Raw genomic sequence first — 20,952 nt, 5'->3', positions numbered from 1 at the left:
CCGAGTGAGTGTGTGTGAGTGAGTGAATGAGTGTGTATGTGAGTGAGTGTGAATCACACCGGATCCGGCGTGCGACAGCTGCAACAACGACAGCAATAATAATAACATGTGCCCAATGCCTTTAATGAAATTGAAACCAAAACTCAGCATGCGAAGACGGAACTTTCGATTTCTTTCGATTGTGTCGGGTGTGGTCTCCTCTGCATGGTCTCCTCTTTCTTCCCCTCCTCCTATCCCCTCTTTTAAGGGGCATTTCGAATGCTGTCATCGCTTGGGCAGCCACAGCTTGAGCGCTTGGGCAAATCCGCCAGCTCACGCACAAATGAAAGTTCATTGGATTCGACTTGCGGTCTTCTTGTCAGAGCTGTAACCAATTGACAAAAAACACATTTCTCATCATTTTTATTTCACTTTTTTTTTGGGCATTTCAAATTTGGCTTGCAAATTCGAGCTGCGCATTTTCATTTCATTTCTCTGCCTTTTGCTTTGAATATTTGTGCCATTTCATCACCCCAAATTGCGTCGATTGGGTACTTATAAAAGCGTTCGAGCTCTGGCAAATTGATCTGCAAATTATTGCTGGAAAATTGGGACAAAGTTGTTTATCTAATTGATTTAATTCGCAACTCGCAACTCGAAACTCGCGCATTGCCATTTTGTCGACAGCTTAGGACATGGCAAATTAAATGGATATCTCAATATTTGGAGAGATTGTAAAAGTGGGAAAGGAATTCAGCAAAAGTTTCCTAACAACATGTGATAATTATGCATTATTATAACTTTGCACCAAATAAATTATTTTGTTACTTCAAGAAAATAATTGTTTATGGCCACACAACACTTATAAATAAACTTTAACTTTTTCATATTTCTCCAAAATGAAACGGTAAATATTACTATAATATATTTACAAATTGCATAAAATGATTAAATTTATTTAAATTTGTTTTCTGCTTTCTTCCTTTTCACTTGCATTTGGTAAACAAAAGACTTAGGCAACAAACTTGCTAAAAAGTCAACCCTAAATAATGCATTTCAAACACTGTAAAATAAGCATTATCTTTTTTATATATCCACGAAATTAAACGATATACTTTGCGACTTTATTTCTTCTCTCTTGAAGTTTTTAAACGAAAGACTTAGGCGACAAACTTGCTAAAATCGCAATGCACTTCAAATACTTTTCAATAAGTATTAAATTTTCCATATTACTCCAAAATTAAACGGTAAAGATTACTTTAATTTCAAATTTATTTGATAACCATTTGAAAAACAAAAGACTTAGGCGACGAACTTGCTAAAAACTCAAAGTAAAACAATGGAAATCAAATACTTTTAAATAAGTATTAAGTTTTTCAGTTTTCTTCGAACTTAAACGGTAAAGATTACTATAATTTATTTACAAATTGCATACAATTCTCAAATCAAAAGACCTAGGCGACAAACTTGCTAACATGTCAAAGTAAAACAATGCGCTTTAAACACTTTTAAAAGAGCATTTAATTTTTCATATATTTTCGAAATTAAACAGTAAAAATTACTTTAACTGCATTTTTATTTGATAACCATTTTGGCTGCTTTCTTTATTCACACTTGCATCTGGTAAGCAAAAGACTTAGGCGACGAACTTGTTAAAAAATCAGCCCTAAACAATGCACTTCAAACACTTTTAAATAATGTTTAATATTTCTCCAAAATTAAACGGTAAAGATTACTTTAATTTCAATTTTATTCGATAACCATTTTTGATGCTTTCTTTCTTCACACTTGCATCTGGTAAACAAAAGACTTAGGCGACAAACTTGCTAACAAGTCAACCCTAAACAATGCACTTCAAAAATAAAATCAATAAATAAGCAATTAACTAATAATTTACGATTGTTTTTTGTTGAATAAAATGAAATCGATTTTGTTTAACAAATTTCCTTATATTTATTTCTTTCTTTGCTCTTAAGACAATGAAATGAAAAGTGTTTTGGTTAATAATTTATTTCCGCTAGATGTCAACAAAGGTCAAACGATTAAGGTGATAATTTAGGCGAGTTTCAACACAACTGTTTATGCGGATTGTAAACAATTTAAAGATGTGCTTATTATATCATTAACGATTGCATAACGTGCGGGCCATAATTTAATTTTCCAATGCATTGGCCAGAATAATAAGCGTGGCCTATTGGCAAGCCGAAAGACAAAAGCCGTTAGGAGTTGGCTGTTGGTGAATCAGCCGGATCCCTTTGTGAATAACAATCGAAATTAGGCAATCGCTACTCGACGTCATCAGTTACCTTGACACGACGCCGCAGTCGAAGTCGAAGTCTCAGTCGCTTGCCAAAAAGCAGAGAGAGAAGAAAAAAAAAACAAAAGCCGAAAGCCCGCAGAAAGCGGCCTGAAATGAAAAGTTGAAAAGTTGCCACAACGGGTTCGGGTTTGGGTTTCGGGTTCGGTTCGCCAAAAAGAATAGCCGAAAATAGCATATTTTGCATTCAACAACGAATGCTCTCAGCAGACACTCACTCACTTACTCACTCTCTCTCATTCGCTCTCTGTCTCTCTCGGTTTCGTTGCTCTCTTGGCAACGGAGCGAAGCGACCGAACAAGCAACAAGAAAGGGGTCAAAACTTTCACGCGATATAAAATCTTGGTTAGCAATACGGCCGGGCCGCATTTTCATTTCAACTTTTGAGTGCGACGAGTCAGTGTCTGCTGCTGCTCTTGGCGTAGTTACATTCGAATCTCAATCTCTGAATCCGTTCAAACGGAGACCGACTCGTCCTCTGAACACTTTTTTGCAATCATATTCGCGTCTCGAGCATCGCATCGCGTCGTGTGTGCTTTATCAAATTCAATTTGAATACTACATATTTAATTTAGTGTGCAACACAAAAACACACGAGCAACTTTGCATTTGCTCTTGGAATCATTTTGTGCAACCAATTCGAACAGCATTCAGTTTCAGCCAAAGCTACGTGATCAACGCTCTACAATTTGCCGTCGTGCCATTCGCTCCCAGTCTATCAATCTCAATCTCAATCTCACTGAAACCAGTTCGATCAAGGGATTACAAAACGCTAGGGATTATCAATCATAGCAGGTAAGATTAACCAAAAGAAAGTAAAGAATGTGAAGAACAATTTATAAGGTTACAAAATATTGTGGACATATTTTGAATGCTGTTCATTTTGAAGAACTGAATGAATGAACAATTTATAAAGTGTGGAAATTTGATGATAATACTGAAGTTAAAGTAACTAAAAAATTTATTATTACCAAAAATATTACACACTTTACTTGAGTTGTCATTTATTCTGATGCTCAAGCATTTACAGCAAATTTCGATATAAATATTTGTTTTTTGTATAGTCCACAAAGAAATATAATCACGAAATCAAAGACAAATTCACTATTAGATATTAAAAAAAAGAAAATTCGTTGAAATAGCTTAAACTTGAATCAACTTGACGAAGAATTACTAGAATATATTTCAACATACATGCCACAAAGAAAATTTCCTAAACCAAAAACTTCAATATATAGTTATCAGTAAAAAGAATAGAAGAGCTTAGCAAATACGTAAATTCTTAAAAATAATATAATACAAAAATAAATACTTAATAGTTGTCAGTAAATAGAAGCTTTGCATTTGATTGAAATGCATTTAAAATATTAGGTAAATTCTTCAAATTAATATAATACAAAAACATACCGATCTTCAATGAAAACTTATTCTACAAATGTACCAAAAATATATCGAAAAATACTAATATATACCAAAGACTATGTTTGGTATATCGATATAGTACTACATTTTAAATATACCGATTTCTGAGTCAAAGCAAATAAAACGTTTTTTGTCATATAAACAAAAAGTTACCCTTCCATCCTCTCATTATAGTTTCATTTTAAATATTACGTAAATTTCTTAAATGAATATAATACATAAATAAATATGTAAAATATGTTTAAAATATGAATATAATTATATTGAATGCCCGTAAGCGACCGATTTAAAGAAGAGTTACACACAGTTAGTCACTCATTTATAAACCCACTCTATAGAGCATTCACACCCCACTCACTAGCGTGGCAAATGCCGCAAACTGGCCATAAAAAAAGACTAAATAGAAATAAAAAAAAAGTATAGAAAAAGTAAAGCGCAGAGAAGAACTGAAGAAGCTCCATTTGCGCACAAAAGCGTTGCAACATTTTTGGCTAAGGAAAAGCAAAGTGTTTTCGGTTGATAGAGGCAGACTTCAACTGGCATATGATGGATGTATACAAGCATACATATGGTACATATATCATCTAACTACTACTGGTATTATAATGGTTGGAGTATATGTTTGTTTAAAGATTTGCCTATTATATTGAACGCGAGGCAGAAGAAAGCAGGAAAGCAGCAGACGCTTAACTTTCGTCGAGTGTTTTGATGTTGCTGCTGCTTTTTGGTTTTGGCGTGCACTACGCGGAAATTATTAATAACAAAAGAGCAGTACTTAGCACACACACATACACTACCCACACACACACACATACTTGAGCAGCCGCTGAGGCGTGAAGCAGCGGCATTTGAGACTTTTTGTTCATTAGTTTAATTTGCATAAATCATTTTGGCTGCCACCCGCTGCCGCTCAGTTCCAAAAAAAGAACTGGAACTACAAGTGGAACTGGAACTGGAACTGGCATCAAAGCTGCAGTTGAAGCCGGCGCACTCGCAATGTATATGTGTGTGTGTGTGTGTGTGTTGTTCTCGTCGAATGTTTGGTGAAATTTCATCGCGTTTCGCGCGAATGAAAGTCTGAAATTGACTTGTGCCGCTTCTCAGTTGTTGTTGGTTGTTGGTTGTTGTTGGCGTGGTTTATGCGCTGGCCAAATAGCAAAACAAAGCTAGCATAACAGCATAAAGATGCAACTACTTCGAGAGTGTAGTTTTCCATACTCACATCGCACTCTCAGCTATGTTATGATATGTGTGTGTGTGTTTGATTAATCTTGCGAATTGCTTTGTTCAAAAACTGCTCCACTTTGTGTGGCGCACATGAAAACAATTTCGCTGCAGCTAGACAATTCGTAGTTACTTTCGTAGCTGCTGCTTCTGTTGCACGCGTGCATCGAGCTGCCACCCAGCCAAGTGGGTTGCGCATACGCAGCGTTGGCCCGCTCAGTAGCTGTTGCTATTGCTGCTGGCACTTGTCATCTGCCCAAACATAGCGCTTGGCAATACTTTTAATTGATTCCACAGACATACAAACACACACACATTCGCTCACACACTCTCTCACATACACACTCACACATACGTTCGCTGGCTGGTGAAAGAAGCTGCGCCAGTTGCAGCAACGATATAATTACTGGTTTACTTGTCGCTGGCTGTTTGCTGCTTGCCTTGTTGCTGCCTTGCTGTTGCTGCTGCTGCATTGGCGACAATTTTAAATTAACGGCAATTGTCTTTGCCGCCTGCTGCAACACATTTTTCACAATCAAATGGAGAAAAACTTTCATTGCAGTCGCAGCAACTGGCAGAAAAACATCTTCAGTTCATGAGACGCTGCTTAGAATGCTTTTCATACCCGGTACTCATAGGATAAAGGGGTATTATAACATTGTGTCTGTACTACATTCGATATACCAAATATAGCCTTCGGCATATTTTTAGTATATTTGTAGAACATGGTTTTATGGAAATATGGATAGCGGATGACCTCTATGGTATATTTCAATATAGTACTATATCGATATACCAAATGTAGTTTTTAATATATTTTGGTATATTTTACCTCTATGGTATATTTCGAATGTAGTACTATGTCGATATACCAAATTAGCCTTCAATATATTTTGGTATATTTTAACTCTATGGTATATTTCGAATGCAGTACTTAATCTATATACCAAATGTAGCCTTCGGTATATTTTAGTATTTTTGATATATATATATATATTGGTATACTTAACCACTGTGGTATAATCCGAATGTAGTTCTATATGGAAATACCAAATGTATTGTTTAGTATATTTTAGTATGTTTGCGGTATATTTTTTGGTATATTTGTAGAATATGTTTTTATGAGAAAATGGATAGCGGGTGACCTCTATGGTATATTTCGAATGTAGTACTATGTCGATATACCAAATTAGCCTTCAATATATTTTGGTATATTTTACCTCTATGGTATATTTCGAATGTTGTACTATGTCGATATAGCAAATTAGCCTTCAATATATTTCGGTATATTTTACCTCAATGGTAAATTTCGAATGTAGTACTTAATCTATATACCAAATGTTGCCTTCGGTATATTTTAGTATTTTTGATATATAGTTTGGTATACTTAACTTCTATGGTAGAATCCGAATGTAGTTCTATATCGAAGTACCAAATGCATCGTTTAGTATATTTGCGGTATACTTTTGGTATATTTGTAGAATATTTTTCTATGGGAAAATGGATAGTGGGCGACCTTTATGGCATATTTTGAATATAGTAATATATCGATATACCAAATGCAGTGCTTGGTATATTTTAGTATTTTTGCTATATATTTTGGTATACTTAACCACTATGGTATTATCCGAATGTAGTACTACATCGAAAAACCAAATGTATCCTTTAGTATATTTTAGTATGTTTGCGGTATATTTTCTGGTATATTTGTAGAATATGTTTTTATGGGAAAATGGATAGCGGGTGACCTCTATGGTATATTTTGAATATAGTACTATATCGATATACCAAATGCAGTGCTTGGTATATTATAGTATTTTTTTGGTATACTTGTAATATATTCGTATAATATAGTTTTATGTGTAAATGAGCAGCGTGAATCTTTTAGTATTTTTTCGGTATATTTTTGGTATATTTATAAAGTATGGGAAAATGTACTCGTATATCGGGTATCTCACTGTCGAGCACACTCCTCTGTAGCTTTCTTACTTGCTTCGCATTCCTTTGGCAAGCAACAATTACGCAGCAAATCTAGCAGAGAAAGGAGATAGAGATAAAGGGAATAATATGTGCATTATACAATTGGCAATTACAAAGCAATAATAAACCATAATTATTGTAATGGAAAAATGGTGTAGAAAACTTGCACGAATTGTGTTGAATTGATTTCAATCACGTGCATTGATTCGTTCTCTAATCAATTCAATTGACACCACAAAAACTCATTTGCACCCGCCAGCTGCTGTACAAATTTTTTGGATTTAACTGAAGAAAATAAATGTGGAAAATCATGCAAATCAATTGGGCTGCTTTTGATTGCAAAGCGAGAGTCGAATATGAATGTGAGTGTATAAGTGTGTGAGTGCATCCACTTGCAACTGTGGCAGCCGCTGACAGCAATTGTAAAGAAATGAAAACCACTTTCTTTGCATGCATGCCACAAAATACGCCAACACCAGAGCGAGGCAGAAACTCTGAGCAACTGTGCAACCCAAGTCAAGCAAATTGCATGCGTCGCTTTTTTTGTGGCAAGCAACGAGGCAGGCAAGCGGAACACGGCGGCGTCGGCGTCGCCAGCGTCGCCAAGAAATTGGGTCACTAATTATTTCAGAGCAAAATGCAACCGGCCCCCAGTTGGCAGCGTTGCAACGTTGCAACGTCGAAGACGGCTAACGATGCGTTGCGAGGCCAACATCGAGGATCTGCCGAAAAGCCAGTTAAAGTTGTCTCTGCTATTCACTTCTCTCTCTCTTCGCTTTCTTCGTCTTTCTTCTTTCATATCCGCTGCACATGGGCAGAAAGTGCAAGCCCTTGAGTTTTTACTTTCATTGAGCCAGAGAGTGGGATAGAGACAAAGAGAGAGAGAGAGAGGGAAACCGGTTCTGCAATGCTGCATGGTCATGTCCAAGTGCAAGTTCCAAGTTCCAAGTGACCAGATCCAAATGCATTTGTGGCCATGTCATGACTCGCTTGCAATTGGACGCTTTGGCGAATTTCGCTTCGTCTCGATTCGTTTCGTTTACCGTTAAAAGAAATGGAAAGTAAATGGCTTCAACAACAACAACAACAGCAAGCGAGGGGAGTTTTAGCCAAAGGAAAACTCTGAGCGGGGTTGCTTGTAAATTATGTTAATTGTCTCGTTTCTGTTGGGGTGTTCAACAACAACAATAACGTCAACAACAATTGCAATTGTTGGCCAACATTAGCGGTTGTTTAACTCTTGTTGCTTATCGTCGCTTTGATCCTGAGTAACGGCACTTTTTTTTGTCAGCCGCTTTGGCATTTTGAGCGGCATCTTCGAAACGAGTTTTTTCCCCCGCTGCTTTTTTTTCGCTCTTTTTGTCTCCTATTGTCAGAGTTGACAGACGCTGAACGAGGAGAAATCTAATGGACCAAGAAAGTGATTAGCTGCCAATTTAGCTTGTAACATGTTTAATAATATGTTGAGCATTGCCATTGAGTACTTTAAAGGCAATAAAAGGGAATTAGTTGTGTTTGGCTTACATTAAAAACTCTGCTTGGCACACATATTGAATATTTGGTTAGAGTAAAGTACTTTTTGAAATTCCTAATAAACTTTTCATTGTATCAAATTACAATAGAATTTTAAATTAAACACATTTTAACATATTTTATATTTGGTGAATATTAAACACAAATTCTAATAGTAGTAAACTGAGAAAACTTCAGAATTATTTACCTCAAAAAATTGCATATATAGTATATTTTACAGCATTGGTATATACCCGAAAAGAAATAGTATCCACCTATGTCTCAATAAGATCAAAAGTTGAAACGCACGACAAATTACTATATAGAATATTTTTGATACTATATACAATACTATATACTATAATGAAAAGAAATAGAATTTGTCACAATAAGTTCAATATTCAAAGTTATAAGTTGACATATCCATATATGAAATGGTTTTAGATAAAAGCAGCTTAAATAAATAAACAATAAAAATAATAAAATTATATAATCAAAACAGGAAAAGTTTAGAGTGTAGGAATAAAGCAAAAATTTGTGTTTTTGTCTATATTTGTTCATTTTATTATTATTATTGTTAAGGAATAGATTACAAATAAATTTGTTAGCTGTAGCTGCTTTGGCCTTTGGCTTTCTACAACTTATTCAATTAATTAATAATGTTATTTTTAAGTACAATATTACAATTTGGCTGATACTCCAAATATATCTATTATGCCTTTAAAATAAAAATAACATATTAAATCATTTACATTATTTTTATATTTCTAAACTACAAAAAAAATAAATTATAATCTATCTGCTTATTAGGTTTTAGTATGGATTGCATTACTAGACTTTAGAGAGCTGTTTTTAGCCCACAACTGAAAGTGAATTCATTTTAATAATAATATAAATGTCTCTAAAAAGTTATAGCTGTAATGAAATGCAAACTTAGATCTCTGCTTAATTTTATGAAGTTTTAAAATAAATATAAGTTAGTTTGAACAACAAATACCTCAGTGAGCACTAATACCTATATATAGCTACCTATTGAAAGCATAGTTAAGTTAAGTATACGCCCAGATGCCCGCCCAACTTGATGCTCCATTTAACACACACACATACACAGTAACACACACTCAGACTTATGCCCACAGGTGGCATATCAGCTAGACTCATAGATCGTTGCAGGCGAACGTCAATTTTCACTTTCCCTAACTGCGATAAATGCGTTATCATGTCGTTGTCGTCGTTGTTGTTGCTGTTGAGCTACGCATATGCGAAAATTTTCACGAAAAATGAGTGAATGGAATGCCGCTGCTGTTGTTGGTGTTGCTGTGTCCGCCAGGCGCCGTTGCATGCAACAATTTACTTTCATTTGTGGCGCAGACATTGTGGGCCTGCGGGCGCCTTATCACTTTTTTAATTGTCGCCAACTGTCGCGACTTCAACTGCGAGTCAAGTCTGCCGGCGCCCAGCTGAAAAACGCTAGCTAAAAAACTGGAGCATAGAAAACTAATTGTTTTTGCTCTATTTTACATAAGCTGGCGCCTTGCAAGTTTGTTGCCTAAGTCTTTTGTTTCTAGCAAATCCAGCAAATGCATTTACCACATTTTTGAGCGCACATAAAATGTGAGAAGCAAAACAATTACAACAAACTTTCCAGCCAGTTTAGTTACATAAATAATTTTTGGCAAAATTGCCAAAAAAAATTCCAATGCAATTTCTTGTTGCTGTTGATTTTTATGACTTTGCTTAAAGCGCATAAATTGCTAATCTTATGGCTGGTTTAAAACGTGGTCAGGTTAAGAGTCAAATTAGAGGCACATAAAACGAAATCGAAACTGGCGCAGCTAAGATGAGAAATACCTTTGTGGAAGAAGCAACAACAAAAACAAGTTTAAAGAGCTCTCTTCAAAAAAAAACACAAATTGTCTGTCAGCTGCCGAAAAAAACGTTACTTAATAACTATAAAGAAAACAGAAGAGAAGCCGAGAAGTGAACTGAGGCACATACCACACAAAAACGAAATGAAACGTAAATTGCCCCTTCACTGTCAGCCAACAACAACAACATCAGCAACAACAACAAATACTTTGTGGTTAACATTTATTTTTATTTCGCGCGTTTTGCTGTTTGCTTTTCTTTGGCGTTAACAATTTCACTTTCACAGCATCCAGCGCAGCAAGTCAGATAGATAGAGATATATATCTATAAAGAGTTGTTGTCTTGCTGTCCAAGTGGAGACATGTCTTTGCAGTTAATTACGCACGGGGGCTTCAATTTCTATGCCACAATGGCAAATAATATCGATCATTCACAGCTTGCTGCTGTTGCTGCAGCACCGTTACATTTTCAAGGCGTTATTAAAAGCACAGCACAGCCACAAGTTAGTGAAACTTTTACCCACCAATCAACTGCGACAGCAATCGAAGTGCTGTTGCTGCTGCTGCTGCTGTAAACAAAAACATTCCAATGGCATCAACAACAACATCAACATCGAGTTCTGTTTTGTTTAACAAAACTTGATGCGTGCCCATTGTTTGCTCAGTTTAAGGTTTGTCTTTGGACTTTTTTGGGTTTTAGGTTTCGGGTTTCAATTTCTCACTCTCTCGCATCTGTGTCATACGCAAAAATTTGTCTATCTTTTTGGCGTGCTCAATTAAGCAAAATGTACAAGCAACATTCGGCCGGACATTTGTGTTTGCTTTTTGTTTTTTTTGTTGGTGGGGGGATTTGTGAAAGCGTTCAATTAAATTAATGGAACTAAGCAAGCAGCTGCCAACGAAATAAACTTAACGCATATTTTAGCTTTAATTGACAAGGCGACGACAGAGATTTGCAACTCCAATTCCAAGGAACTTTACGTGCTCTGCAAATATGCAATTTAAGTTTTCGCGCTTGGTGCGTGGTTCAAATCAATATCAATATCCGGCTCATCTGATGCCAAATTGTCGGTCATCAGTGGCCACGTAAATTATCAAGAATTAGAACAAATCGAGTGCTAAAGTGCAGTGCTTGGCTCTGTGCTGCTGACAGTGGTTCACCTAGTTTCCAATGAGGAGACAGTTGTTGAAGCAGCAGCAATTGAAGTCGGAGTCGCAGTTGGAGTCGCATCGATTGTCATTTCAATCAATGGACAGCAGAAAGCAAACAAACAAACAACAGCAGCAACTTTTCATTGCATTTTCACTTGTTTGTTTGCATCGCAGCGTAGCACACAAAAACGTTGACTGTGACAGTTGCATTGCACCCTTGTTCTCAAGCTAATTAGTCAGGAAGCTGATGTGTTGACTGAAAACAAAAGTTGCAAGTTCGCAGCTGCAGTCTTTTGTTTTGTTAGCTTGGATAGCGATAGCGATAACGATATGTAGAAATGTCAGTAAACAGTAATTTGATTGTGTTAATTATAAAAAAAAGAAAACAAAAGGCAACGGCAGCTTCAGCTTCAGCTTTGCCCTTATATGAGACAGAGACAGAGATGAAAGACGAAAGCTCGCTGGGAGTGAGCGCGCGCTTGGCAACTTTCACTTGCCAGCAACAATAACAAGACAGCACAGCAGTTACACATAACAACACAATCACAGCAGCACAAATATTGAGGTGGTAAAGTGGGTGTAATGAACCTGTCGAAGCTTATGCAAAAAAACAAACCAAAATGAAACTTGACCAAATTTTGTTTAGTTCATTGGGTCTAGGATAGTGTGTGTGCAGTTCGTTGTGCTTAATGTGCAGCTTAGATAAGTCATCTGAGCAGCAATTAGCCAAAAAAAAGGTAGTATACGAAAAATTTCGCTTGGTTGCTAATTGCCAAGTTTGTGCCTTAAGTCTTTCGTATGCAAATGGGGAGACAATTTGTTGTTGGGTGAAAATTACTTGACTCTAGTAGTAGGAAGAAAGTGAAGCACAAGCACAAGCCACAAAGCACCGTTAAATGAGCAGCCCACAATACACTAACACACACACACACACACACACAGACAATGAGTAGCCCCATTCATTGAGGTTCTTTTTGGGAGCATTGCGTAACGAGTCGCTTGTGGTTAGGGTCAATTCACAACCACAGCAGCAACAACAGCAACTTCGACGGCGACTGCGACGTCGCAGCGTTCGTTACTGTTTCAGTGGGTTAATGGTACACTTGCTCAATGCTGTCGCTGTCTCTGCTGCTGCTGCTGCTGCTCAACGTTGAGGCTCAACTTCGAAGCCGGTTTGCGCGCTCGACGCGTCGATTTATGGCCAAGGCTTGTTAAAAACCCATTTACATGGCCTATGTGCTTTGGTCGGTGCAATATGCTTTGGCTGCTGATGTTGCCATCTGTAAAAGTAAAACTGACATAGCTAGTACAACATTCACCCAGCCAGCCAAAAATATATAAAAGTTTACAACAAAAATCAAAGAAACAAGAGAAAAAACAACAACAACAAGCAACAGCAACAAACAACAAACAACAAAAACAACTCAACAGTCAGTCAAGTGAAATGCGACGCAGACGCCGTTTACTTTTTTTTCTTTCTTTCTTTCTCTTACTCATTCTTCTCTCTCACTCTCTGTGCACCAAAAGCGGCAGCCGGCGCAGTCAACTGAGCTGAAGCTGAAGCTGAAGCTGTGTGAAAGCTGCGTCTCAGTTCAGTTCAGTTCAGTTTCAGTCTTGAACGGTTAGCAGACGAAGACGCAGGCGCAGCACGGTCTTAAAAGTTTTCAAGAAATCCGAGTGATCCACGTGAAATGTTCAGCGCATGTTAACGCTATGTTAATGTTAACAGCGAGGCTGTAAAGTAAGCTCCTCAAGCAAACAGCAAATACAAAGGCAAATACAACTGTGAATACTACACACACACACATAGTAAAAATACCACTACATATGCAATGAGATATACAAATACAAATACAATTTAATGGGGCCCATAAAGTGCGGCCAGCCACTGTGAAGAAAACTTGCGACTTGCGTTGGCGTTTAGCTGTTGTTGTTGTTGTTGTTTTTGGTTGCTGCTGTTGAGTGCAGCTCCTCGTTCGTTGTGTTGTACTGTTATAGTGAAAATAGAAAGTGGTTCCTGTTTGCTGCGCGCGGCTTTTCATTTACTTTACATAAAATGCAGTTTCGGTGTCTCTGACAAAACAACAACAACAAAAATCAAGTGTTTGTGTGTGCGAGTGTCTGCTCAAGTTATGAGCATTAAACCTTTTAAAGACAGTCATTAATTTGTGTGTATTTCAGTGGCAACAAGACAATAATAAAATACAATTAGCAAGCCAATAAATAGTTAACAATTTGATTATATAATTATGCATTTTAGAGAAATTGCATTAACTCTTCTTCTCTGTGACCTTAACATTATGGGATAACATTATGTCACAGCTGTTAAATGGACAATGTTAATACTAAAAATGTTCAATACTCAATATACAAATATATTTTCATGCAAAACTTTGTAGTGAATTGTGTTGCATTGTTTACCCTTGTTCCCCTTTCTTTTCTGCTGCTTACAGATAGAAGTGGAAGAGACAGACCAAAAAGATCAACAAACCTGAGAAGAAAGCGGCATACGAAGTGAAGAAGAAGAAGAACAGCACAAATCCAAAAACTATTTTTACTTGCAACACACAAAAGACGCGGCTATATAATCGAGCAGATTTATATAGCATCGGCGCTAAAATGGGACATCTTACACGACACAGTTGCCTCTTGGCCCTCGCATTGTGCCTGGTCTTCAACACACAGGTAAGAAAGAGAGAGAGATAGAGAGAGAGATAGATCAATAGATCAATACAAAGAAGAAAGTGTTTGTGAATTTTTTACAACCTCCAAAATGCAGATTGATCTATTCGATAGCCAATCAATATGTGTGTGATTTCATTTCAATTAGGAAACACAGTTAGAGCGAAGCCGCATTTTGTGGCCCACTTCGGATCGAATCGAGTCGAGTTCATTTCTTATGCAAACCAAACTGATCTAGCGGATCCATCTGTCTGTTCACTTTCGACGCGACACACTACCGTTTTATCAATATCAATTCGAATGCAAATCAATGCGAGTGTCCATTGTGTGGCATATTGATGGCGCTCAAGCTCAAAACAACTTCATCCACGATGAGCTGTAATGCTAGCGGTACAACTGAGATCGATCTACGCACTAGGCAAAAAGCAAAAAGAACAACAAAAAAATGCTAAAGAAGTGCAGCAATAAGTGAGACAGATCAGTTGCAACTTGCAACAGTTGCTCCGGCAGCAGCAACAACAACAACAACAATTTTAAACGGCACTTTGCTAATCAATGTAATTAGCAGCAGCTAAAGCCAAGAGAGCGATAGAAAGAGAGAGAGAGTTAACAGGATTAGCCAGTGCTTAACAGTGTAGATTAACATGATCAGCTTAACAGTGCTTGGTTTTAGTTTCTTACTGTTAACTGCTTAACATAGGTAGCTTTATGCCACTTAACAGTGTTCGAGGTCGTCAATCAATGCTAACTATAAACTGCTTAATGGAACAGCTTAACAGAGTTAGCTATTAAATACTTAACAGTGCTTGATTTGTGTTGGCTGCTTAACAGTGTTCGAGGAGAAAAGGAGAAATGAGCTTACTTTTAAGTGCTGAACAGTGTTTGCTTTTAGTTGATTTCTAATGATAGCAGCTTAACAGTGTTTGCTTCTTGTTAGTTGCTTAACAGTGTTCGAGGTCGTCAATCAATTGAATAAATGTGCTAACTTTTAACTAAACAGAGCAGTTAAACAGTGTTCGCTTATAGTTGTTTTACAGAGTTTGCTATTACCTGCTGAAAGTGTTTAAGATGATCCATCAAAAGTATAAATATGTTAACTTTTGCCTGATTAACAATGCTTTGTTTTTAGTTGATTAACAGCGTACTCTGTACGTGAATGCTTAACAGTGCTTTGCTTTGTATGAGTTGCTTAACAGTGTTTAAGGTCGTTAATAGAAAAGGTTGTATACAGTCAATTAACAGTGTTTAAGATCAGCAATCAAATGTAGTAGCTACTTAACAGCTGTTGAGATCATCAATCAAAATATAAATGTTTTTATTTTTAGCTGTTTTACAGTAAAGTTTAACAGTGTTTCTTTTAGTTAATTAACAGCATTTAAGATCATCAATCAAAATGAGTAGATGCTTAGCAGTGTTTAAGGTCTTCAATGGCAAGTTTGAATATGTTAAGTTTTTACTGCTTAACAAAGTATCTTAGCAGTGTTTACAACATTGCTGTAAACTTCTTAACATTTATTGCTCTTACTTCATTAACAGCTTGTAAGGACGTCAATCAAACAGCAACATGCTAACTCTTAAGCACTTAAACTGTTAATTGCTCAACAGTGTTTATTTAACATGTTTTAGGTCGTCAATCAAAAGAAGTAGCTGCTTTAACAGTGTTTAGGGTCATCAATCAAAAGTAGAAATACGTAAACTTTTTTGTTAGATTTGTATTGCTTATTTATTAGTTGTTGTTTTGTTGGACGCGCTTTCAATGCAAGCTGCTGATTTATGCGGCCATTTAAGCGGCATCAATCACACTGAGAGCTCGACCACAACGAGTATCTCTGCTAAGCGAAAGATGCAATCGCGTCACGGAAAACTCAAGCTAACTGGTTGCAGCTTCTGCTGCTGTGGTCGCTGCTGTTGGTGTTGCTGTTGCAGCTGCAACTGCGTGTCTACGGCTCTCGTATTGGGGCAGCGAAATTGCAGTTATGCTCTGATTTGTACCAGTTTTGACTTTCTTGTTTATGGCGCATTAATACATCGAGATTGCTATATTATTCATTTATCGCTAGTTCTCTCTCTTAGCGCCGAGTGAAATGCCAGACCAGACACCAAGTGGAAAAACTGCAATCCACACTCCACACTCCGCACACAAAACGAAAATCAATCCAATTGACTTTGCTTCAGAATATATAACACACATTTTTAACACATTGGTTTCAGTGTCTCTTCTTTTGATTCGGGGATTTCGTTTTGGTCATTTCACTTTCAAAACCAACTCACGCCATTTTTCATCTGTGCTGGACGACAAAAGGTTCAAAGAGAAGAAAAACACAGAAGAAGACAACAACAAAAAATCTACAACGTCATCGGCATGTCATGTGCTTTGGCTTTTGTAACTTTCGATTTTCGTTTTGGGTTTTACCTTCGCGTTGTCTTCTCGAGACGAGATTCAAGCTCAGAGCTCAGAGGCAGCGTTACATCCGCTTCCCGTACACAGCCGAAAAAAGCCATCAAATTATGAGCCAAATGTGAAACGGGAGTGGAGGAAAAAAGAAAAAGAAAAAAGAAAGTGAGCCCGCTTGATGACAGCGGGAATTATCGAGGCGGGGGGGCCCTTAGCTTGTTTCTTGTTGCTTGTTGTGTCTTATGCAATAAGCCCTGCCTTGCCTCTTTTTTATTATTGTGCTTCGCTCTGGCTGCGATTTAATTTCAAAATAAATAAGCTGAGCTTAGCAATTTTCAACGCTCCGGCACGCTTCTGTTGAAAGCCCCCAAAACAGTCCAAACATTTTGACTCGAATTGCATAACTCCAATTAAATGACAAAATATACTGTAGTATATACCATATATACTAAGTGGTATAAGCAGGCAACGAAGCGTTCGTTGGCACAACTTTTCCGCAATCCCAAAGTTAAAACAACATTTTGCAGATGTTGATAGAGCAATAATCGCTGAAGTAACAGTTGAGTTTTCGAAATTGCTTTTACAACCAACTAGTCCAACAAATTGCAGATGCCAGCTGAAGCTGAAGCACTCATCTCTTAAGTGACACTTTAATTTTGAAATCATATCTGTTGCAATTATTCAAAACTACAATAATAAATATTTGTGAGAGATGTCAGAGCTGCTTTATCTCAAGTGACAACTTAATTGTTTTCTTGTGTAATATCAGTAGCTACAAAACATTTTTGAAAGTATTTATGCTGGAAAAGTTGGGCAGAAATTGCACATGATTGAAAGTCAAATGATAGATTGTTGATGAAATTGTATAAGAAAAAATGTTCATAAGGAGTTTCATAGCTTCTACATTTTTCTAAGGTTTATTGATACTGAGGAATAATATATTGCAACATCTTTCTTTGAAAGTTATATTTCTACATTTTTGTAAGGATTATAGGTACTACTACACTAGAAGATCTTTCTTTGAATGTTGTTCTTTCTGTAGTTTGAAAAACTCGTTGAAGATCTAGTAGATATTTCATATCAAAATATTTTACATAAGACAGATAAAATTGATGAGTAATAACGTAAACTTAATATGAATGAAAGATGGACTATGAGTGCGGTATAAAGTTTAAAATATACCAAATTAATATACTACAATTAATTGGAATGTTTATATAGTACTACATTGAAAATATACTATAGAGGGCCAAATATACCAGATTGTCAGACAAAACAACTAATATTAATATATTGCGAAAATAAAAAAAATACACAATGCTATAATTGGTGTACTACATTGAAAACATACCATAGACTTCTAAAATATACCAGATTGCCAGCCAACGCAACTAAGTTCAGGCTTAAGCAGATATTAGATACCAATATTTGGTATATTGATATAGTACTATTTTCTAAATATACCATAGAGTTCTAAAATATACCAGATTACCAAACAAAGCAACGAAGACCAAGCCTAATCAGATATTAGATACCAAATTGAGTAGTAACATACATACATACATACATACATATGTATATGAATCATATGAAAGACATGTTAAAACATATCTTAAAGGACAGTTCCTTTAAAAAATGAATTCGCTCTGCGCTTGTCAGATCTTTGATGTACGATATAAACATGGCATACTATTAAGGGTTCAGATACAAATTGAGTAACCATTGTTCAACATTTGTCAGCTATTCGATAGTTTTCTTAATAATTTAACATAGTCGCTTCATAATTTCGTAGCTTAACGTTATAGAATAGAGAGTCTTAATTCAAGTGTTGATTAAACCTAAAAATCACTTCTGTCTTCTTACAGCATCTGGCGGTGCATGGCGATGCGTCACACATTGAATCGGCAGCGTTGCCGCTGGAACACAGAGCTGGCTACGGACCACCGGCGCCCTCGCCCATCTACGGAGCACCACAGGGACCACTGAGCACCGGGGCAACCAACGATCTGTCCGAGGAGGCCTGGCCACTGGCGAGCACCAACGACAGTCCACAGATCAAGCATCTGCAGGTACAGTGCGAGAAGACGCACATGCGGGTGAACATTGAATTCGATCGTCCCTTCTACGGCATGATCTTCTCGAAGGGCTTCTACAGTGAATCGCATTGTGTGCACATGCAACCGGGCACCGGACATCTGAGCGCCACCTTTGAGATCTTCCTGAACAGCTGCGGCATGAGCAGCTCGGCTAATCACAATGCTGCTGGCTATGGAGCGCCAACGCCCTCGGGCAGCTATGTGGAGAACACGATCATCATCCAATACGATCCCTATGTGCAGGAGGTGTGGGATCAGGCACGCAAACTCCGCTGCACCTGGTACGATTTCTACGAGAAGGCTGTGACCTTCAGACCCTTCCAGGTGGACATGTTGCACGCTGTCACCGCCAACTTCTTGGGCGACAATCTGCAGTGCTGGATGCAAATCCAGGTGGGCAAGGGACCTTGGGCCTCCGAGGTGTCGGGCATTGTGAAGATCGGACAGACGATGACAATGGTGTTGGCTATCAAGGATGATGAGAACAAGTTCGATATGTTGGTGCGCAACTGCGTCGCTCACGATGGCAAACGTGCTCCCATTCAGCTGGTCGATCAAAACGGTTGCGTTGTGCGTCCCAAGATCATGAGCAAATTCCAGAAGATCAAGAACTTTGGCCCCTCAGCTTCCGTTGTGAGCTTCGCGTACTTCCAGGCCTTCAAGTTCCCCGACTCGATGAACGTGCACTTCCAGTGTGTGATCCAAGTGTGCCGCTACAACTGCCCCGAACCCAAGTGCGGACCTGGCTTGCCAGGCGGTGAATACGGACTTCCTCAGCTCGGCGGCAACGGACTGTCCGAGGAGTATGGACCACCAGAGGCCTATGAACGCAACGACTTTGCCTTGGGCGGTTTGCCACCAGCAGCTTATCCCGATCCACGTCACCCAGCAGCAGATGCCAGCGGCGCTTACTCCGAGAATCAACCCGATGTGGTGCCCTCGCCTCAGGCACAAACCTCAGCGGTGACCACAGCCGAGTCAGCAGCGGGCAGCGGACCAGCCAGCTCACAGGCGCCTCAGCAGCAGCAGCAGCAGGCACAGCAGCAATCGCAACAGCAGCAACAGGGCAACAGCAATGAGCTGGGCATGCCACCACCACCACTGCCTGGCCAGCCCGGACAGTACAGCACTGTGAAGCGTAAGGATGATCTGAGTGCTGGCGGCAATCTGGTTTCGCTGGGCGGACGTCCTCGCTCCGTTGAGGGTTTGGATGATTTGCGTGGCGTGCGCAGGCGTCGTGATACCATGGAGATTGTGGTTAAGCCACGCATCTACAAGAGGAATGCCCAAGAGATGACCGATGTGAACACGAGTCGCATCATTCAGGTGGTTGCACCGGGTGACGTGAACTTCGCCCTGAACAGCAATGCCAGCAATGAGACCGTTGTCATACAATCGGCGCGTTCAGCGGATGCGGAAACCATTTGCATGTCGGTGCCCAGTTTCGTGGGTGGCCTCGTGATGCTGCTGCTCGTCTTGGCCGTGGCCTCTCTAGTCGCCGCCTTCCTCTTTGTGCGCGTCCGTCACTTTGATCGCAAGGGTGCGGGCATGGCCTATGTCAACTAAAAATCCTCACCTCATCTCTAACTCATCCATTAGGTATCATTATTGCACCATCAGAAAACCAAATCAGTTTTATGTGCATCATCATCTCTATCTCTATCGCTTTTTGCTCCCTCTATTTATTTATTCTTTTGGTTATTTATTCTCACTCTTCTATTAACTTTCATCATCAATCCAATCAATTCCAAGGTCGCCTTATCTTATCACAATTATTTAGGTTTAATCGGTCAAGCGAAAAAGCAAAAAAAGAAAGAATATGAAACGAATTCAACGAAACTGTGACGTCATTTCTCTCATTGTCAGATTTGTTAAGTTTCAGTTATATACATTAATATATGCTATCGAAATTACGCGTAGAAACAACAAAAGAAAACAAAAACATGTTATCATAAAAGGCACAGCGGCATTAATGGAAAAGCTGAAAATCGTTTACAATAAGTTAATATAGCAGATGTATATATTAAATTATTTATTTATTACTTTATCTGATAGCTGCGAAATAATAAAAAGTTTACTTTTATTACAAAAATAAATAACTTATCGTATTTCTTGCGTTGGGTTGGTTGAATTATCGTATTTCTAGCGTTGGGTCTTTTTACGATATTAACAGAATTGATAAATGAAGCTTTTACTATTTATACTGAATACGAGTACTTATTGAAGGTTAAGATAATAGAATAAAGAAATAAATTGTACATTCAGTAAATATAAAAAGCGTCTTATCGTTTTCAATTGCCAGGCAAAACTTTTACGATATAAACA

At 38.0% G+C, this 20,952-nt stretch overlaps 1 protein-coding gene across 2 annotated transcripts; it reads left to right on the top strand.

The window, feature by feature from the left end:
• The first annotated feature begins 2,667 nt into the window (after window positions 1-2,667).
• LOC117570200 (uncharacterized) lies at window positions 2,668-20,704 on the top strand. 2 transcript variants are annotated; one of them, XM_034251686.2, is made up of 3 exons: window positions 2,668-3,091; window positions 13,908-14,139; window positions 18,397-20,704. In XM_034251686.2, the coding sequence occupies exons 2-3, from the start codon at window positions 14,074-14,076 to the stop codon at window positions 20,191-20,193; spliced, it is 1,863 nt and encodes a 620-aa protein (XP_034107577.1). In that variant the 5' UTR covers window positions 2,668-3,091; window positions 13,908-14,073; the 3' UTR covers window positions 20,194-20,704. The 2 variants fall into 2 exon arrangements, with proteins under 2 accessions (XP_034107577.1, XP_034107578.1); XM_034251687.2 differs by lacking the exon at window positions 2,668-3,091 and adding an exon at window positions 13,088-13,195.
• The last annotated feature ends 248 nt before the right edge of the window (window positions 20,705-20,952 follow it).

Source organism: Drosophila albomicans, chromosome 3 (assembly GCF_009650485.2).
Source record: "Drosophila albomicans strain 15112-1751.03 chromosome 3, ASM965048v2, whole genome shotgun sequence".
NCBI lineage: Eukaryota > Metazoa > Arthropoda > Insecta > Diptera > Drosophilidae > Drosophila > Drosophila albomicans.
This window is presented reverse-complemented; position numbering and strand designations above follow the sequence as displayed.

Coding starts and splice junctions, on each gene's coding strand:
- LOC117570200 (XM_034251686.2), top strand. CDS start 14,074: ATGGGACATCTTACACGACACAGTTGCCTCTTGGCCCTCGCATTGTGC. Junction 14,140..18,396: donor GCCTGGTCTTCAACACACAG/GTAAGAAAGAGA, acceptor GTCTTCTTACAG/CATCTGGCGGTGCATGGCGA.